The sequence below is a fragment of the Acanthamoeba castellanii genome, assembly GCF_000313135.1.
Source record: "Acanthamoeba castellanii str. Neff unplaced genomic scaffold scf7180000084758, whole genome shotgun sequence".
In the NCBI taxonomy this organism is placed as follows: Eukaryota; Discosea; order Longamoebia; family Acanthamoebidae; genus Acanthamoeba; species Acanthamoeba castellanii.
This window is the reverse complement of record NW_004457380.1, coordinates 444,971-457,714: the sequence shown is the minus strand read 5'-3', so window position 1 is coordinate 457,714 and position 12,744 is coordinate 444,971. Positions and strand designations below refer to the sequence as shown.

The window sequence follows — 12,744 nt, the reverse complement described above, 5'->3', positions numbered from 1 at the left end:
AGCTCGACCTCGCCCCTCCTCCACCTCAGCCGAGGGAATGCCCAGCGCCTCCCTCCCCCCCTTCTTCTTCGCTTCCCTCCTCTCCTAATCTCCCCGCCTTCCCCCCCCCCCGGGGGGAGGGGGCGAGTACCCCGTTTTCACGGCATCTCGACTACCCCGAGGCGGACCGACCAAAGTGGGAGGGGGGTAGGTAGGTAACCTGCTGGCGGGTGGCGGTACGTACCACCACGCCCTCGCCGCCCGTCCCCGTTGCGTTCCCCCCCCCTCCTCTACGCCATCCGCCATTCCCCTCTTCACGTGGGGCTCCTCTGATAGAAAAGGGAGGGGGAGGAATTCTTCCTCCATCCAAAACATTCGCCCGAGCCAGCTGCCGCTCTGCCCACCTCCTCCATCTCTCCATTGCCTCGATCCCACATCCTCCTCATCCTCCTCCTCTCCACCATCTCCCTCTTTCTCTCGGCATACACAGAAGCTCTTGTGCGCTGAGCTAACAGATTCTGGTGCTACGCATGTGTTGCGTGTTGCTGTGATGCACAGGGACTACATCACCCCGCTTCCGTGGGGCCACCAGTACCAGCAGCCGGCGCCGTACCAGCAGCCGCCGCCCTATGGCGCTCCTGGCTACGGGTACCCGCCCATGCCCATGCCCATGCCGGGCATGCACGGCCACGGCATGCCTCCACCCCATCACCACCACCACCACCACGGCGGCGGTGGCTACTAGTAGCCATGTAAAGCCGGCCAGCCCGCCAGCCCGCCGTTTGCATTCGGCAGTCAGGTTTGCACCACCAGCCCGTTGTTTCTATCCTCCTCCTCCTCCTCCTCCTCCTCCGGCCGGGCTGCTGGCCGCCCTGTGGCCCTCCCTCGCTGCTGCTTGGTGGCAAAAGAACAGTCGGCGAGCTGCGTTACGTCTTTTCCCCTCTTTTCTTTTCTCTTTTTCTTTTGGCGGTGCACGGGCGCCCGTGCCTCTTTGGGCACCAACACAAAAGGTGAAAGTCAGACAGTCTCAACAGAGAGAAGAGAGACGGAAGGCAGGGAGTTACTAAGAATAAGAATAAGCTCATCACCACACACCACTCCTTCGCCCCCACCATGTTCCTGGGAGAGGCACGTCGCGCCAAGATGCGGCGGGAGACGGGGGAGACGCGAAGGTCGGGCAAGTCGAAGCACAAGCACAACCAGCAGGGTCCCTACCCGTCCTCCTCCTCGTCATCGTCGGGCAAGTCGCATCGGGGCGGCAGCGGAATCTCCAACGCGTCGACCACCTCCACCGAGGACTATTGCTCGCCGGACTCGTCCCCCCACGGCAGCGGCATCTCGGCCTACGAAGGGTCTGGTCCCTTCTGCGCCATAGACGAATTCCTGCCCGCTGCCTCCTCTGCCATGGCCACCGCCACGAGGCCTCCCCCGGCCGACACCCGCACCCTCGCCCGGTCGGGCGGCATGGCCGCACGCGCTCCCATCTACCTGGACTACAACGCCACCACACCCATCAGCCGCGAAGTTGCCGACGTCATGCGGCCCTTCCTGGACCACTTCTTTGGCAATCCCTCCAGGTGATTTTCCACATCTTAATGCTGCGGCACTTTTGGATTGGCTCTGGTGCCTTTTTCTCACGTCCTACATGCACGGTGGTTGTATCGCGCAGTGGTCATCTATTTGGCGCCTCCACCAAGAAGGCAGTGGAAGCTGCCCGCCTGCAGGTCCCTCCCTTCCCACTACTATTTCAAATAATAGCTCCTCCCCGCTCCCCCCCCCAATGTGGTTGGGTAGTGGACGCTCACCCGCCCACCGCACGCACAGGTGGCGGAGGCGTTGGGCTGTGGCGTCGACGAAATCGTCTTCACGTCGGGTGGCACCGAGTCGAACAACTACGCCATCAAGGTGCACACCGCACCACCACCACACCTCCTCCTCCTCCCCCCCCCACTCCATTCATCCATTCATCCAACACGGCGTGTTCTGTTGTTCTCTCTCTCTCTCTCTCTCTTCTGCGTCGTCCAGGGCTATGCGCTGCAGCACAAGCACAAGGGACGGCACATCATCACCTCGGCCGTGGAGCATCCCGCCGTGGAGGAGGTCGTCAAGTACGCCACCGCCACCGGCCACCGGCCAGCACCCCGCGCACGCGCCAGCATCATGAGTGCTGGCCGGTGGTGGTGGTACTGAAAGCCCCGGGTGGGCGGTCCCTTTCTCGTGTCGTGCAGGTACTTGGAGCGGGAGGAGGACTTTTATGTGACGCGCCTGCCCGTCAACGAAGAGGGCCTCGTGTCCCTCCAGGATCTCGAGGTGCGCCCTTTGCTTCTCTCTCTCTCTCCTCCCCCCCCTCCGATAGCGTGCGGCAAAATGTTCACGGGTGGCTGGTGGTGGACGGGTGCGCGTGTGTGTGTGTGTTGTGTTGTCGTGTGTGTGGCGGGGGACAGGAGGCCATCCGTGCCGACACCATCCTCGTGACGATCATGCACGCCAACAACGAGGTGGGTACCCTCATGCCCATCAAGGAAATTGTCGACATCGTGCGCCAGAAGGCCGGCGCCCGTACGCTAGGCCCCCCTCCACCACTTCCACCTGCAGCACCTGCAGCACCTCCCATCATCCCACGGGAGGCCCGTGCCGCATATCGCGACTGCCGGCCTATTAATCGTCCTACCGTGTGTGCTCCTCTCCCTCTCCCTCCGCCGCCGCCGCCGCCGCCGCCGCCGCCATGACCAGGAATTGCGGTGCACACGGATGCGGCGCAGAGCATCGGCAAGGTGCGGGTGCGAGTGGACGAGATGGGAGTCGACATGCTGTCCGTGTGCGCACACAAGCTCTACGCACCCAAAGGCACGCGCACGGCCCTTCTCCCCTCCAATCCGTCGGTGGCTGCCAGGGTGCAGGTCACCTGTCACCTAACGTGGCGCCGCCTACCGTCGCGCGTGTTGCCAGGCGTGGGCGCACTCTATGTGCGGCGCGGGGTGGAGCTGAAGAAGCTCATGCACGGCGCCGATCACGAAGCGGGCCGGCGGCCTGGCACCGAGGTATTGCCCGCTGTCCTCCCAAAACACCACACATTGCCCTCCTCCTCCTCCTCCTTTCTCGTGTCCCCCCCCGCGCAGATGGGATCACTCACTCGAGTGTTGTGACACCACACACACACACACACACACCACACGCGCTAACACTTGGAATGGCTGACGACGACGCAGAACACGCTGCTGGTTCCCGGCCTCGGGATGGCGTGCACGATTTGCGCGCGTGATCTAAACAGGAATAGCCAGCACATGAAGGAGCTGCGCGACCGCCTCCAAGCGAACCTCACCGAGGCCTGCAAGGCTCTCGGTACATGCATACCTACCTCGCACGCACGCACGCACGCACGCACGCACACCCACATCACACCCATACCTCCATTACGGGTCCCATTATTATTTTTGCTCTCCAGCGGTGAACTCCTGACGTTGTTGTCGTTGGTTGGTTGGTTGGTTGGTTGGTTGGTTGGTTGGTTGGTTGGTTGGTTGGTTGGTTGTCTGGGCGGGCACAGGCCTGGAAACGCGGGTCAATGGCCCCAAGGACGACTCCAAGCGCCTGCCCAACACACTTAGCATTTCATTCAGGGTTCCCTCCCCCCCCTCTCCTTCTGCCACACGAGGGCATTACAGCAGCCAGCCAGTCACCACCCCTGAATAACCCGTCCCGTGGGGGTGGGGGGTATTGCGTGGGTGGGTGAGCAGGGCATCGAGGCCAATGCGCTCCTGTCTGAGATCCACGCCCAGGTGGCGGCATCGGCAGGTATATATACATATATATATATATATATCTATTTATATGGACTACTCCCCATCCCCCCCATTTCCTGGGTCCCTCCGTCGGGGGAGCGTTGCCGTCTTATCCTCTCTCGCTCTCTTTCGTGCCTCATCGTCCCCCTCTCCCCCCTCCCCCTCGGCATCATAGGCGCGGCGTGCCACAGCGAGAGCATCACAGTGTCGCCCGTGCTAACGGCCATGCGCGTACCCATGGAGTAACTAGCCATCCCCTGCCGCCGCCGCCGCCGCCGCGAGTGTAGATCCGGAGCAACAAGTATAGCCGCACTCATCACGCTGCTGTCGTGTCGTGTGTGCGCCTCAGATTCGCCATGGGCACGGTCAGGTTCAGCACGGGACGAGAGACCACGGGAGAGGAGATCGAGGAGGCGTCGAGCGTGATCCTGCACGCCCTCTATCGACTGCGGCCGTCGGGTAACCCCCCCACCACCACGCGCCTCCCTCCCTGGCGCGCCCCTTTGCTTTGCCAACCAATTACCTTTCTCATCCCTCGCTTCCCTCCCCTCCCGCGTGTAGCCGAAGACGCGAGGGACCTGGAGGCCGACGGCGAAGCTGAGGTGGACAAGGTCCGCCTCACTGAATTCACCTCTGGCCTGGTACGCACGCCCACCTCCCCGCGACAGACCCAGCCCACGCCCACGCCCACGCCCACGCCCACGCCCACGCCCACGCCCACGCCCACGCCCACGCCCACGCCCACGCCCACGCCCACGCCCACGCCCACGCCCACGCCCACGCCCACGCCCACGCCCACGCCCAACGATGAATGGATGGTGGCGGCGGGCGCACAGGGTTGCGGATGTAAGCTGTCGCCCGCTCGCTTGGCCGAGATCCTCAAGTCCCTGCCCCTGTCGCACGACAAGAACGTGCTCGTGGGATCCGACACCTCCGACGACGCCGCCGTCTACCGGCTCACCCCCGTACGCACCTCCCCCCATCTACATCCGCCCATTCCCCTCCCACGCCTCCTCTAGGGGCGCGCGGCATACGTTCTTCTTGTTGCTCTTCTTGTTCTTGTTGTTGTTGCTCTTCTTCTTGGCTGGTGTGTCATGACACTCGTCGCGGTGATCATTGCCTCATGCAGGACATCGCCGTGGTGAGCACCCTGGATTTCTTCACGCCCGTGGTGGATGACCCCTACACTTTCGGCCAGATTGCCGCCGCCAACGCCCTCTCGGATGTACGTGGCCGCCCGGCTCCCCGTGAGGACGTCAGGCTCGTCCCGCCGCCGTGCAATCCTCGGCACCGCGTGGTTGCTTACGCCCGCGCGTGGGTGGCATTGGGCTTGCGGCCAACAGGTCTACGCCATGGGCGGCACCCCCCTGTTTGCTCTCAACATCGTGGCATTCCCCTCCACGCGCCTGCCCATGGGCGTGCTACAGCGCATCCTGCAAGGGTCCGGCCCCTCCCCCCCATTAGCTAAGGGGTGGTTCGTGAGCAGACCTGGTGACTGATTCGAGGCGCGCGCGTCACCACAATACACACACCACTCACACACACACACACGCACCGTCTGCTGCGCTGTACGCACAGGGCGCAGGCCAAGGCAGAGGAGGCCGGAGTGCGCGTGGTGGGCGGGCATTCGATCGACGACAACGAACCCAAGTTCGGGATGGCCGTGACGGGCGTGGTGCACCCCACCAAGGTAGGTGTTGGAGCGGGCGTGTGGTTCTGCCAATCCTGGGTGGTGGTGGTGGTGGTGGCCGGCGGCGATTGGAAGGCGTATTCTGACCGGATGCGCGGCGCACCGCAGGTGTTGCGAAACGTGGGCGCCCAGGTCGGGGACGACCTGCTGCTGACCAAGCCCATCGGGACGGGCATCATCACCACCGCCCTCAAGCGCGGCCTGGTCGATCATAAGGCACCCCCCGCTCCTCGCTAGTTTATGTGTGGCAGCGTGTGTCGGGTGTCGCAAGTGCGCCGCCATCCCACCGCCGTGGCAAGTAACCGTTGGGCCAACGTGTTCCGTCTCTCTCTCTCTCTCTCTCTCTTTGTGTGTGTCGTGTGTGTCGTGTGTGTCGCGTGTGTGTGCGTGTGTGTCGTGTGTGAACCGAGCAGGAGATAGAGATGGCAGCCATACGGACCATGACGACCCTGAACGACAAACCGCTCACGGCCATTCGAGAAGTGGGGTCCGTGCACGCCCTCACCGATGTCACGGGCACGTCACCGCTCCCCCTCCTGCTCCTGCTCCTGCTCCTTCCTCCCCTCCCCCAATGCCGTGGACGGGAGAGCGACACGGTAGGGCGTCGCTCAGTCTTACCCCCCCCCAAATCCATTCGGGTACCACGCCAGGCTTTGGGCTGCTGGGACACCTCCGGGAGATGGCCGAGGGCAGCGAAGTGGACGTCGAGGTACGACGCTGCTGGCGGCGCGTAGGGCTGGGTCGACCCGAGCACCTACCACGCTGGTGGTGGCGCCGCTGGTGGTGGTGGCTGGTGGTGGTTGTTGCGGAACCCTGTTACTGAGCTCGCACGTGCACAGGTGTGGCTAGACCGGGTGCCGATGATGCGCGGCGCGTTTGAGTTTGCTGCAGCGGGCGTGGTACCCGGCGGTACGCTTCGCGCCCGCCACAGCACACCACGGCACAGCACACCAGCAGCCACCAGCAGCCACCAGCCAACAAAATTGGAGGGGGCTCTTTGTGGGGTGGGTGCCTCATCGTCTGTACTGATCGGGGGCGGGGGCGGGGGCGGGGGCTGGGGCTGGGTGGGTGCTGCAGGTACCAAGGCGAACCTGGAGTACCTCGCGCCCGTGGTGAATTGGGCCGAGGGCATAGGCACCGTGGGCAAGCACCTCCTGGTAAGCAGCACACATCCCAGGGCTATCCTTTCTCATCCCCATTCCCCCCCCCGTTGGTTGGCTGGCTGGTTGGTTGGTTGGTTGGTTGTGTTGAGACCGCGGGGGGGGGTGCTGTACAGTGTGATGCGCAGACCTCGGGCGGGCTGCTCATCGCCATTTCGCCCGACGCCACTGCCGACCTCATCCACAGGCTCGCGTACGCCGACCTACCCTCCCCCCTTTTTTCCCCTTTTTGCCGGTCCCTACCTGGTGGAATGCCCCAGACCCGCCAAATATATACTCACGGTGTGTGTGGTGTGTGGTGTGTGGCTGGTGGCGGCCAGTTCTCTGGGGGTGGAGTGCGCCGGACACATTGGGCGGTGCACGGAGAGGGGGACCGGGCGCATCCACGTTCACAAGTCAGAGCAGTCTGCGCGGAGCACAACCCACACCTCATGAAACATCTCACGCACTTGCCTCCTCCACACACACACACACAAGGCCTTTTTGCAGGGATACAAGCAACCCCTTTTGTGTTACGGTGGTTGCGTGGTTGTACATCGGAGGGGGGGAGCACAGTCCACAGTCTGTTCCCTGTCATACGGGGGTGTTGGTGGCCTGCTTGATGACCTTGGTGCTGAGGACGGCGCCGGTGGTGTCGTAGATGACCTCGATCACGGCGCCCGTGGTGTCGAGCACCTGGTCCACCACCTGGCCCAGGCTGTTGACGGTGCGACTCAGCCGCTGGAGGTCCTTCACGGCGCCCACCACGACCTGGCTCAGCACGGCGCCCGTGTCGCTCACCACGCGCTCGACGATGTTGCCCAGCGAGTCGACCAGCCGCTGCACGAGGCCGTTCTCGCCCAGGACCGAGCTCAGCAGGCCGCCCACCGAGCTGACCAACCCCTGCCAAGGTCCCCCCACCACCACCACACCGTCCACCCACATCAGCATCGCTCATTAGGTTGAGAAATTTAAAATGGTGAGTACCGAGAGGAGGTCGGGATTGCGGTCGAGGGTGGTGAGGGCGCGGTCGAGGATCTTGGCGATGTTGTCCAGACGCACGTCGAGCTCGAGCTCGGCCTTGACGCCTTTGATGTCGAGCTCCACCTTGTTGATGCTCACGTCGACGCCCGCAGAGATGGAGAGGAGCGACGAGAGCTTTACATTGAGGTCGACGTGGGCGGTGAGGTTGTCCACCGTGAGCTTGATCTCGTCCACGCTCAGGTTGGGCACGTTGAGGTACACGTCGGGGCACGGGCACGACCCGTTCGTGGAGATGGTCGTGGCGGCGCACGACGGCGAGGGCGACGGGTTGCGCGTGGGTTCCTGGCCCAGGACGACACCGGACAGAAGAGCGAAGGCGATGCACAACGCGAAAACGAACATGGCTGGTGACTGCATGGGCGTGGGTGGTGCGCTTACAGCTTGCGAGGCTGGTATGGTTTTGGTTTGTCAATCGTGTCGGGTGACCGGTCAGAACTCTCCTTTATTTAAACGATCACTCGCATTGGTCGGAGCTGTAAGCAATTAGTGTCAAGCCACAACCGGGACGACAACTCCCACGGATATTCGCGGCCAAAACGCCGTGCCGTTGGCGGATAGCCCGCGCTGGTTCGAATCCCTGGGCTACTACGACGCGAACCAGCGCAGCAGGGCCGCCCGTGCTGCCGCCCGCTGAGCTTCGGTCTCGCTCGCGCCGGTGCCCGGCCCGAGTTGGAGGTGGACCTCCACCCGCACGCCTTCTCCCTCCGTTGCCGGAGCGACCTCCTATCAGACGCACCACCATCAGCTCCATCCACTGCGCACACGCACACGCACGCGCGTACGACGTGGCGCCACGGATCGGACGTACCTTGTAGACGGGCGCGGGTAGGCCTCGACGCTGGCACAAGACCTGGAGAAGCTCTCGGACGTCTTCAGCGCTGTCGTGCCCCAATGCTGCTCCGGGACCGTGGGCCACGGCCGGAGCGCAACTCGCCCCCTCGGGCTGGGCCTGGCCGGCGATGATGATCTTGTGCACGAGGCACCCGAACACGTCCACGCCGCACCCGCACCCGTGCTCCCGCTGTATCGTCTCCGGGTCGGCCATGCCTCGGTCCAGGTACGCCGCGCCTGCTCACAGCCCCGCAGCGCGTTCAGCCCGCGCCCCGCAACACGCCAACATGCAACACGCCGCGCACGAACACACACAGCACGCAACTCAACCAAAGAGAGGGGGGGATGAACCGATGAGGGATTCGAGGAGGTCGCCCAGGACCTTGTCCTCGGGTCCGGGGGAGGACGGCAGGCCGTGCAGAAGGAAGGCGTCGAGACCGCGCCTCGCGGTGCATTGGGCCAGCCATGTGTTCCGCACCAGCATCGAACGCCGGTCGGTCAGCGTGTCCTGCGGTGGTCGGTTGGTACAACGCACCGAAAGCGCACACGCACCACGCATCACACATACACGACACACACGCGCGCCACGCACGCACGCACGCACACCTCGCGGACATCTGTGGGGGCGGTGAAGTAGAGGTGGACGGAGGTGATGAACTTAAGGAGGCAGTCACCGAGGAACTCCAGGCGCTCGTAGGATCCTTCGGCCACGTACCTCGGCGCCCCTTCGCGCCCCTGGACCTCGGGGTCGTCTGTCGACTTCTCCTTCTCCTTCCCCTTCTCCTCGATGTTGCCACCATCTCCCTTGCTGCCGCTGCCGGCGAACGATTTGTGGGTCACGGCCTGGTGATTGTGTCGTGAGTTGTTGATTCGTCGTTACCTATTTATATATATAAAAATTGTGTGTGTCGTGTGTGTGTCTGTGTGTGTGTCTTTGTGTGTGGCGGGTGTGTGGCGCGCGTGTATGTGGCAACCTTTCGGTCGGTGGATACGAAAGCGCCTGCATGTGGTTCGAGGATAACCTATACCTGCTGCAGGTAGCCCTTATCGCCAAAGGCGAACCCCAGGGCGGACTCCAGGCCCGCCACATCCGCAGCCTCTCGCGCCGCTTCACGCACCACGGGAGGACCTTGTGTGCGTGTGCGTGTGTGTGCATGTGTGTGTGTGTGTGTGTGTGTGCGTGCGTGCGTGCGTGCGTGCGTGCGTTCAGGTGCGTGCTGGACAGAGAGGGACAGCACGACAGATAGAGAGACGTACAGATGTCTGTGCCCAGTGCTGGGTCGGTCGGTTTGGCGTAGAGCGGGCTGCGGACGAAGGGGCGAGACTCAGCGCGAGCATGATCGTCATCACCGCCCTCGCCATCAGTGCCGCCCTGATGCCGGTCGAAGAGCACGGCCTCGCAGAAGCGATTGGCCTGGTCGATGCCCTGGTCGAGGAAGAGCGCCGCGATCACGGCCTCGAGGAGGTCGGCCGACACCTTGGCGGCGCCCTGCGGGTTCGACATCGGGTGGCCGGTCACGAGCAGGCACTCCGGCAGGCCGAGCTCCTGGGCCGCCAGCGCCAGCACGGCGTTGCGGGTGTAGCGCTTCTTCTTCTCCGTCAGCTCGCCCTCCGTGAGCTGCAATAGGAAATGTGTGTGGTTAGGCCTCGGCCTTCGCGTGTTGTGTCTTGGACTCCCAGTGCGTGCGGTGCGTATAAACTCGAGATCGCACCGTGGGGTGGCGCAGGAAGACGCGAGTGACAGCGAGGAATTCAAGGACCCCGTCGCCGAGGAACTCCAGGCGCTCGTTGTGGGTCGTGTCCACCTCGCGTGCGTGCGCAAAGGTGGAATGCGTAAAGGCCTGTTACCATGCAACGGCACCAACCACCACATCAGCCCGCAAACACGTGCACCAACGCGCGCCGCCTTCAAGAAGAAGAAGAAGAAGAAGAAGAAGTAGAGGAGAGCGGAACCTCCTTGAGTAGGCGCCGGTTGATGAAGGGCAGGTGTCCCGCCTGCTGGAATCGGTCGGCGCGGGCGTAGAACAGCTGCAGGTCGTGGCAGTGGTTGAGGATGCCGGGCAGGTAGTGGACGTGCGTGGTGCTCATCTCGAACGTCAGCCCTGCTCCGCCCCAGACCACAATGCGAGCGAGCGAGCAAGTAGTACGGAGACAGTCAGGCGCCGTATGTACGGAATGCATACGATTTGGGCCGGGGGACGGTTGCACCGGAAATCGTGCAAAGCTCGAGCGGCACGAACAGGCATTTGCCGAGAGCGAGTGGCACGCCAGGGGGAGCACCCGCAGGTGATCTCTCTATAAGCATGGCGCACATGGCACACACCACAGTATATACACACGCCATGCAACGCGACACGATGCACATACACAATGCACACGACATGTTAGAGAACGCTTTGTGCGCAAATAGGAAGAGAAGGAGGCGGTAGTGGTGGTGCCTGGGATGATGGTGCCGGTGCCGGGAAGGATGTTGGCGAGAGCGCCTACGTTGCATTGGTTGGCCACGACCATGGGCTGCTGCACGTGTGCCAGCTCGATGCCCTTCTTTTGCCGGTAGTACTGCGCGAACGACGTCCAATGACGGTCCGCGCTGCAGAACCAATGCTGCGGCGTGATGTCCGTATTGACGCCACACAGCACATAGGCTGAGTCGTTGTATCTGGGCCACCACACGACACACACACGACAGCCCGCAACGCAACGCACAACACGCGTGATAAGTGTTGTCACCATTACAATGATGATGAGAAGGATTGCTACTAAAGTAAGTACGTGGTAAAGAAGATGCGGCCACTGAACTCGGCGTCGACGCGCGTCTGCGCCCGGCGAAGGCTTTCGGCGGAGTCTGGTAGCGCGGCCTGCTGGTCAGGGGGGCCGTTCTTGGGCTGGCCGAGCTCGACGCCTGTCTGGCGCAGGATTTCGTGGAAGCGATCGTAGGCCGGCACGCGCTGGTCTATCAGGGACTTGACAAATGGGAGCCGCAGGTCGTCATCATGGTCTATGAGATCCGGCGTATCTCTATCAACAACGCGTAAGCACCACGGGATGGCATTATACACGTGGTGTTCACGCACACGCACACGCACAACACAAACAGGCGTGGTGCACTTACCGAGAAGGAATAAACCGTGGGAGGATGTAGAGACTGCCGGGCGTGAACTGTAGTTTTTGCTGCACGCGCAGGATGGTGTGCAAGAGGTGCTCATGGACATCCCGCACGACCTGCAGCTCCGGGGCCGATAGCCGCAGCTGCCTCTCCGGCGCCACAAGCACCCGGACACGCTCGAATTTTTCCCCTGTCACTCACCACCACGTGCACCACCAGGAGTCAGGTCCCTGTCTGTTGTGTCGTGTCGTGCCGTGCCGTACCGTGTTGTGTTGTGTGTGTGTGTGTGATGTCTGACGGCGAGACGTACCGCATAACTTGAATTGGGGAATGTGGAGGGACGTGGAGCTGATCAGGTGGAACCCCGCGAACCGCAGGCCCGCAAAGTGCTCGTAGTCGCGGCCCTGTTGTGGGTCCGAACGAATAAGCGTACAAGAAAGGCACGGACGCGACACGAGGCGAAGACACAACGCACTACTACGCACCATGTCGACATCGGGCAAGCTCAGAGCGTACGCGTAGCACGTGACGGGGGCACCGGACGCGTGCGGCAGGCGCGGCAGGGCCGCCGCGATCTCGTCGTCACCGCGGCTCCGCTTGCGCGGGGGCTGGCCCCTGACCACGCCCTCAACCGTCCTGTTCTTGGGTGCGCCAGCTGGCCTTTCCGTGCCGGGTCCGGTCTCCGTGGGCTTCTCGTTCATGGCGGGCGCCAGTCTACCGGCGGAATGCGATCACGCACGATGGTGGTCAGTCGCCATTATTGCCATCACGTGGCCATCACACACAAGGGCATGGCCGCCGCGTAGCCGCACCCCAGGTCCACCAACTGTCGGTAGGCGTGGGCAGCCGCGACGTCGGCCGCTCTCTTCTTCGAGTTGCTTTGGCCACGTCCCTCCACCATCGCCTGTCCCGGTATGCACACCTCGACTGCCCCCAACACAAAAAAGAACAATAGAGAAACAATAAATTGAACAAACTATCAATAAAGAGATAGATCACCTGAGGCGGTGAAGGAAGGGGCGTGGGCAGGACCGTCAGGCTGGGACCATGAGTAGTGGGGCAGGAGCCCGCCCAGCCCCAGGACTGCCTGGTTCAATACGCTCTTGTTGGCACCGTTGGGCTGAGCAAGAGCCGCCCTGACCTGTTGTTGCTGCATCGCCAGTGAGCGCGCCTACT

The 12,744-nt window shown here is 63.0% G+C and overlaps 4 protein-coding genes across 4 annotated transcripts; 2 read left to right on the top strand and 2 right to left on the bottom strand.

Annotated features, from left to right (window-relative positions):
* Positions 1 to 1,383: 1,383 nt before the first annotated feature.
* On the top strand, positions 1,384 to 4,004 carry ACA1_216080 (aminotransferase class V, putative; the record flags this gene model as incomplete). The annotated part of the gene is made up of 11 exons (XM_004337091.1): positions 1,384 to 1,556; positions 1,649 to 1,703; positions 1,804 to 1,884; positions 2,005 to 2,087; positions 2,208 to 2,289; positions 2,424 to 2,538; positions 2,713 to 3,020; positions 3,189 to 3,321; positions 3,524 to 3,597; positions 3,714 to 3,771; positions 3,934 to 4,004. 11 exons carry the CDS (start codon positions 1,384 to 1,386, stop codon positions 4,002 to 4,004), a joined length of 1,233 nt encoding a protein of 410 aa, XP_004337139.1.
* Positions 4,005 to 4,114: 110 nt separating this feature from the next.
* On the top strand, positions 4,115 to 7,043 carry ACA1_216070 (selenide, water dikinase; the record flags this gene model as incomplete). Its single annotated transcript, XM_004337090.1, has 12 exons — positions 4,115 to 4,217; positions 4,320 to 4,399; positions 4,427 to 4,723; positions 4,888 to 4,983; positions 5,102 to 5,199; positions 5,337 to 5,652; positions 5,862 to 6,024; positions 6,099 to 6,157; positions 6,288 to 6,357; positions 6,526 to 6,605; positions 6,725 to 6,801; positions 6,929 to 7,043. 12 exons carry the CDS (start codon positions 4,115 to 4,117, stop codon positions 7,041 to 7,043), a joined length of 1,554 nt encoding a protein of 517 aa, XP_004337138.1.
* A 138-nt stretch (positions 7,044 to 7,181) lies between these two features.
* On the bottom strand, positions 7,182 to 7,988 carry ACA1_216060 (uncharacterized protein; the record flags this gene model as incomplete). Its single annotated transcript, XM_004337089.1, has 2 exons — positions 7,182 to 7,490; positions 7,575 to 7,988. The coding sequence occupies 2 exons, from the start codon at positions 7,986 to 7,988 to the stop codon at positions 7,182 to 7,184; spliced, it is 723 nt and encodes a 240-aa protein (XP_004337137.1).
* A 228-nt stretch (positions 7,989 to 8,216) lies between these two features.
* On the bottom strand, positions 8,217 to 12,724 carry ACA1_216050 (RNase3 domain containing protein; the record flags this gene model as incomplete). Its single annotated transcript, XM_004337088.1, has 15 exons — positions 8,217 to 8,354; positions 8,440 to 8,699; positions 8,814 to 8,970; positions 9,069 to 9,305; positions 9,491 to 9,570; positions 9,720 to 10,080; positions 10,175 to 10,303; positions 10,416 to 10,564; positions 10,856 to 11,121; positions 11,235 to 11,480; positions 11,590 to 11,758; positions 11,879 to 11,972; positions 12,054 to 12,282; positions 12,381 to 12,495; positions 12,568 to 12,724. The coding sequence occupies 15 exons, from the start codon at positions 12,722 to 12,724 to the stop codon at positions 8,217 to 8,219; spliced, it is 2,787 nt and encodes a 928-aa protein (XP_004337136.1).
* Between the last annotated feature and the right edge of the window lie 20 nt (positions 12,725 to 12,744).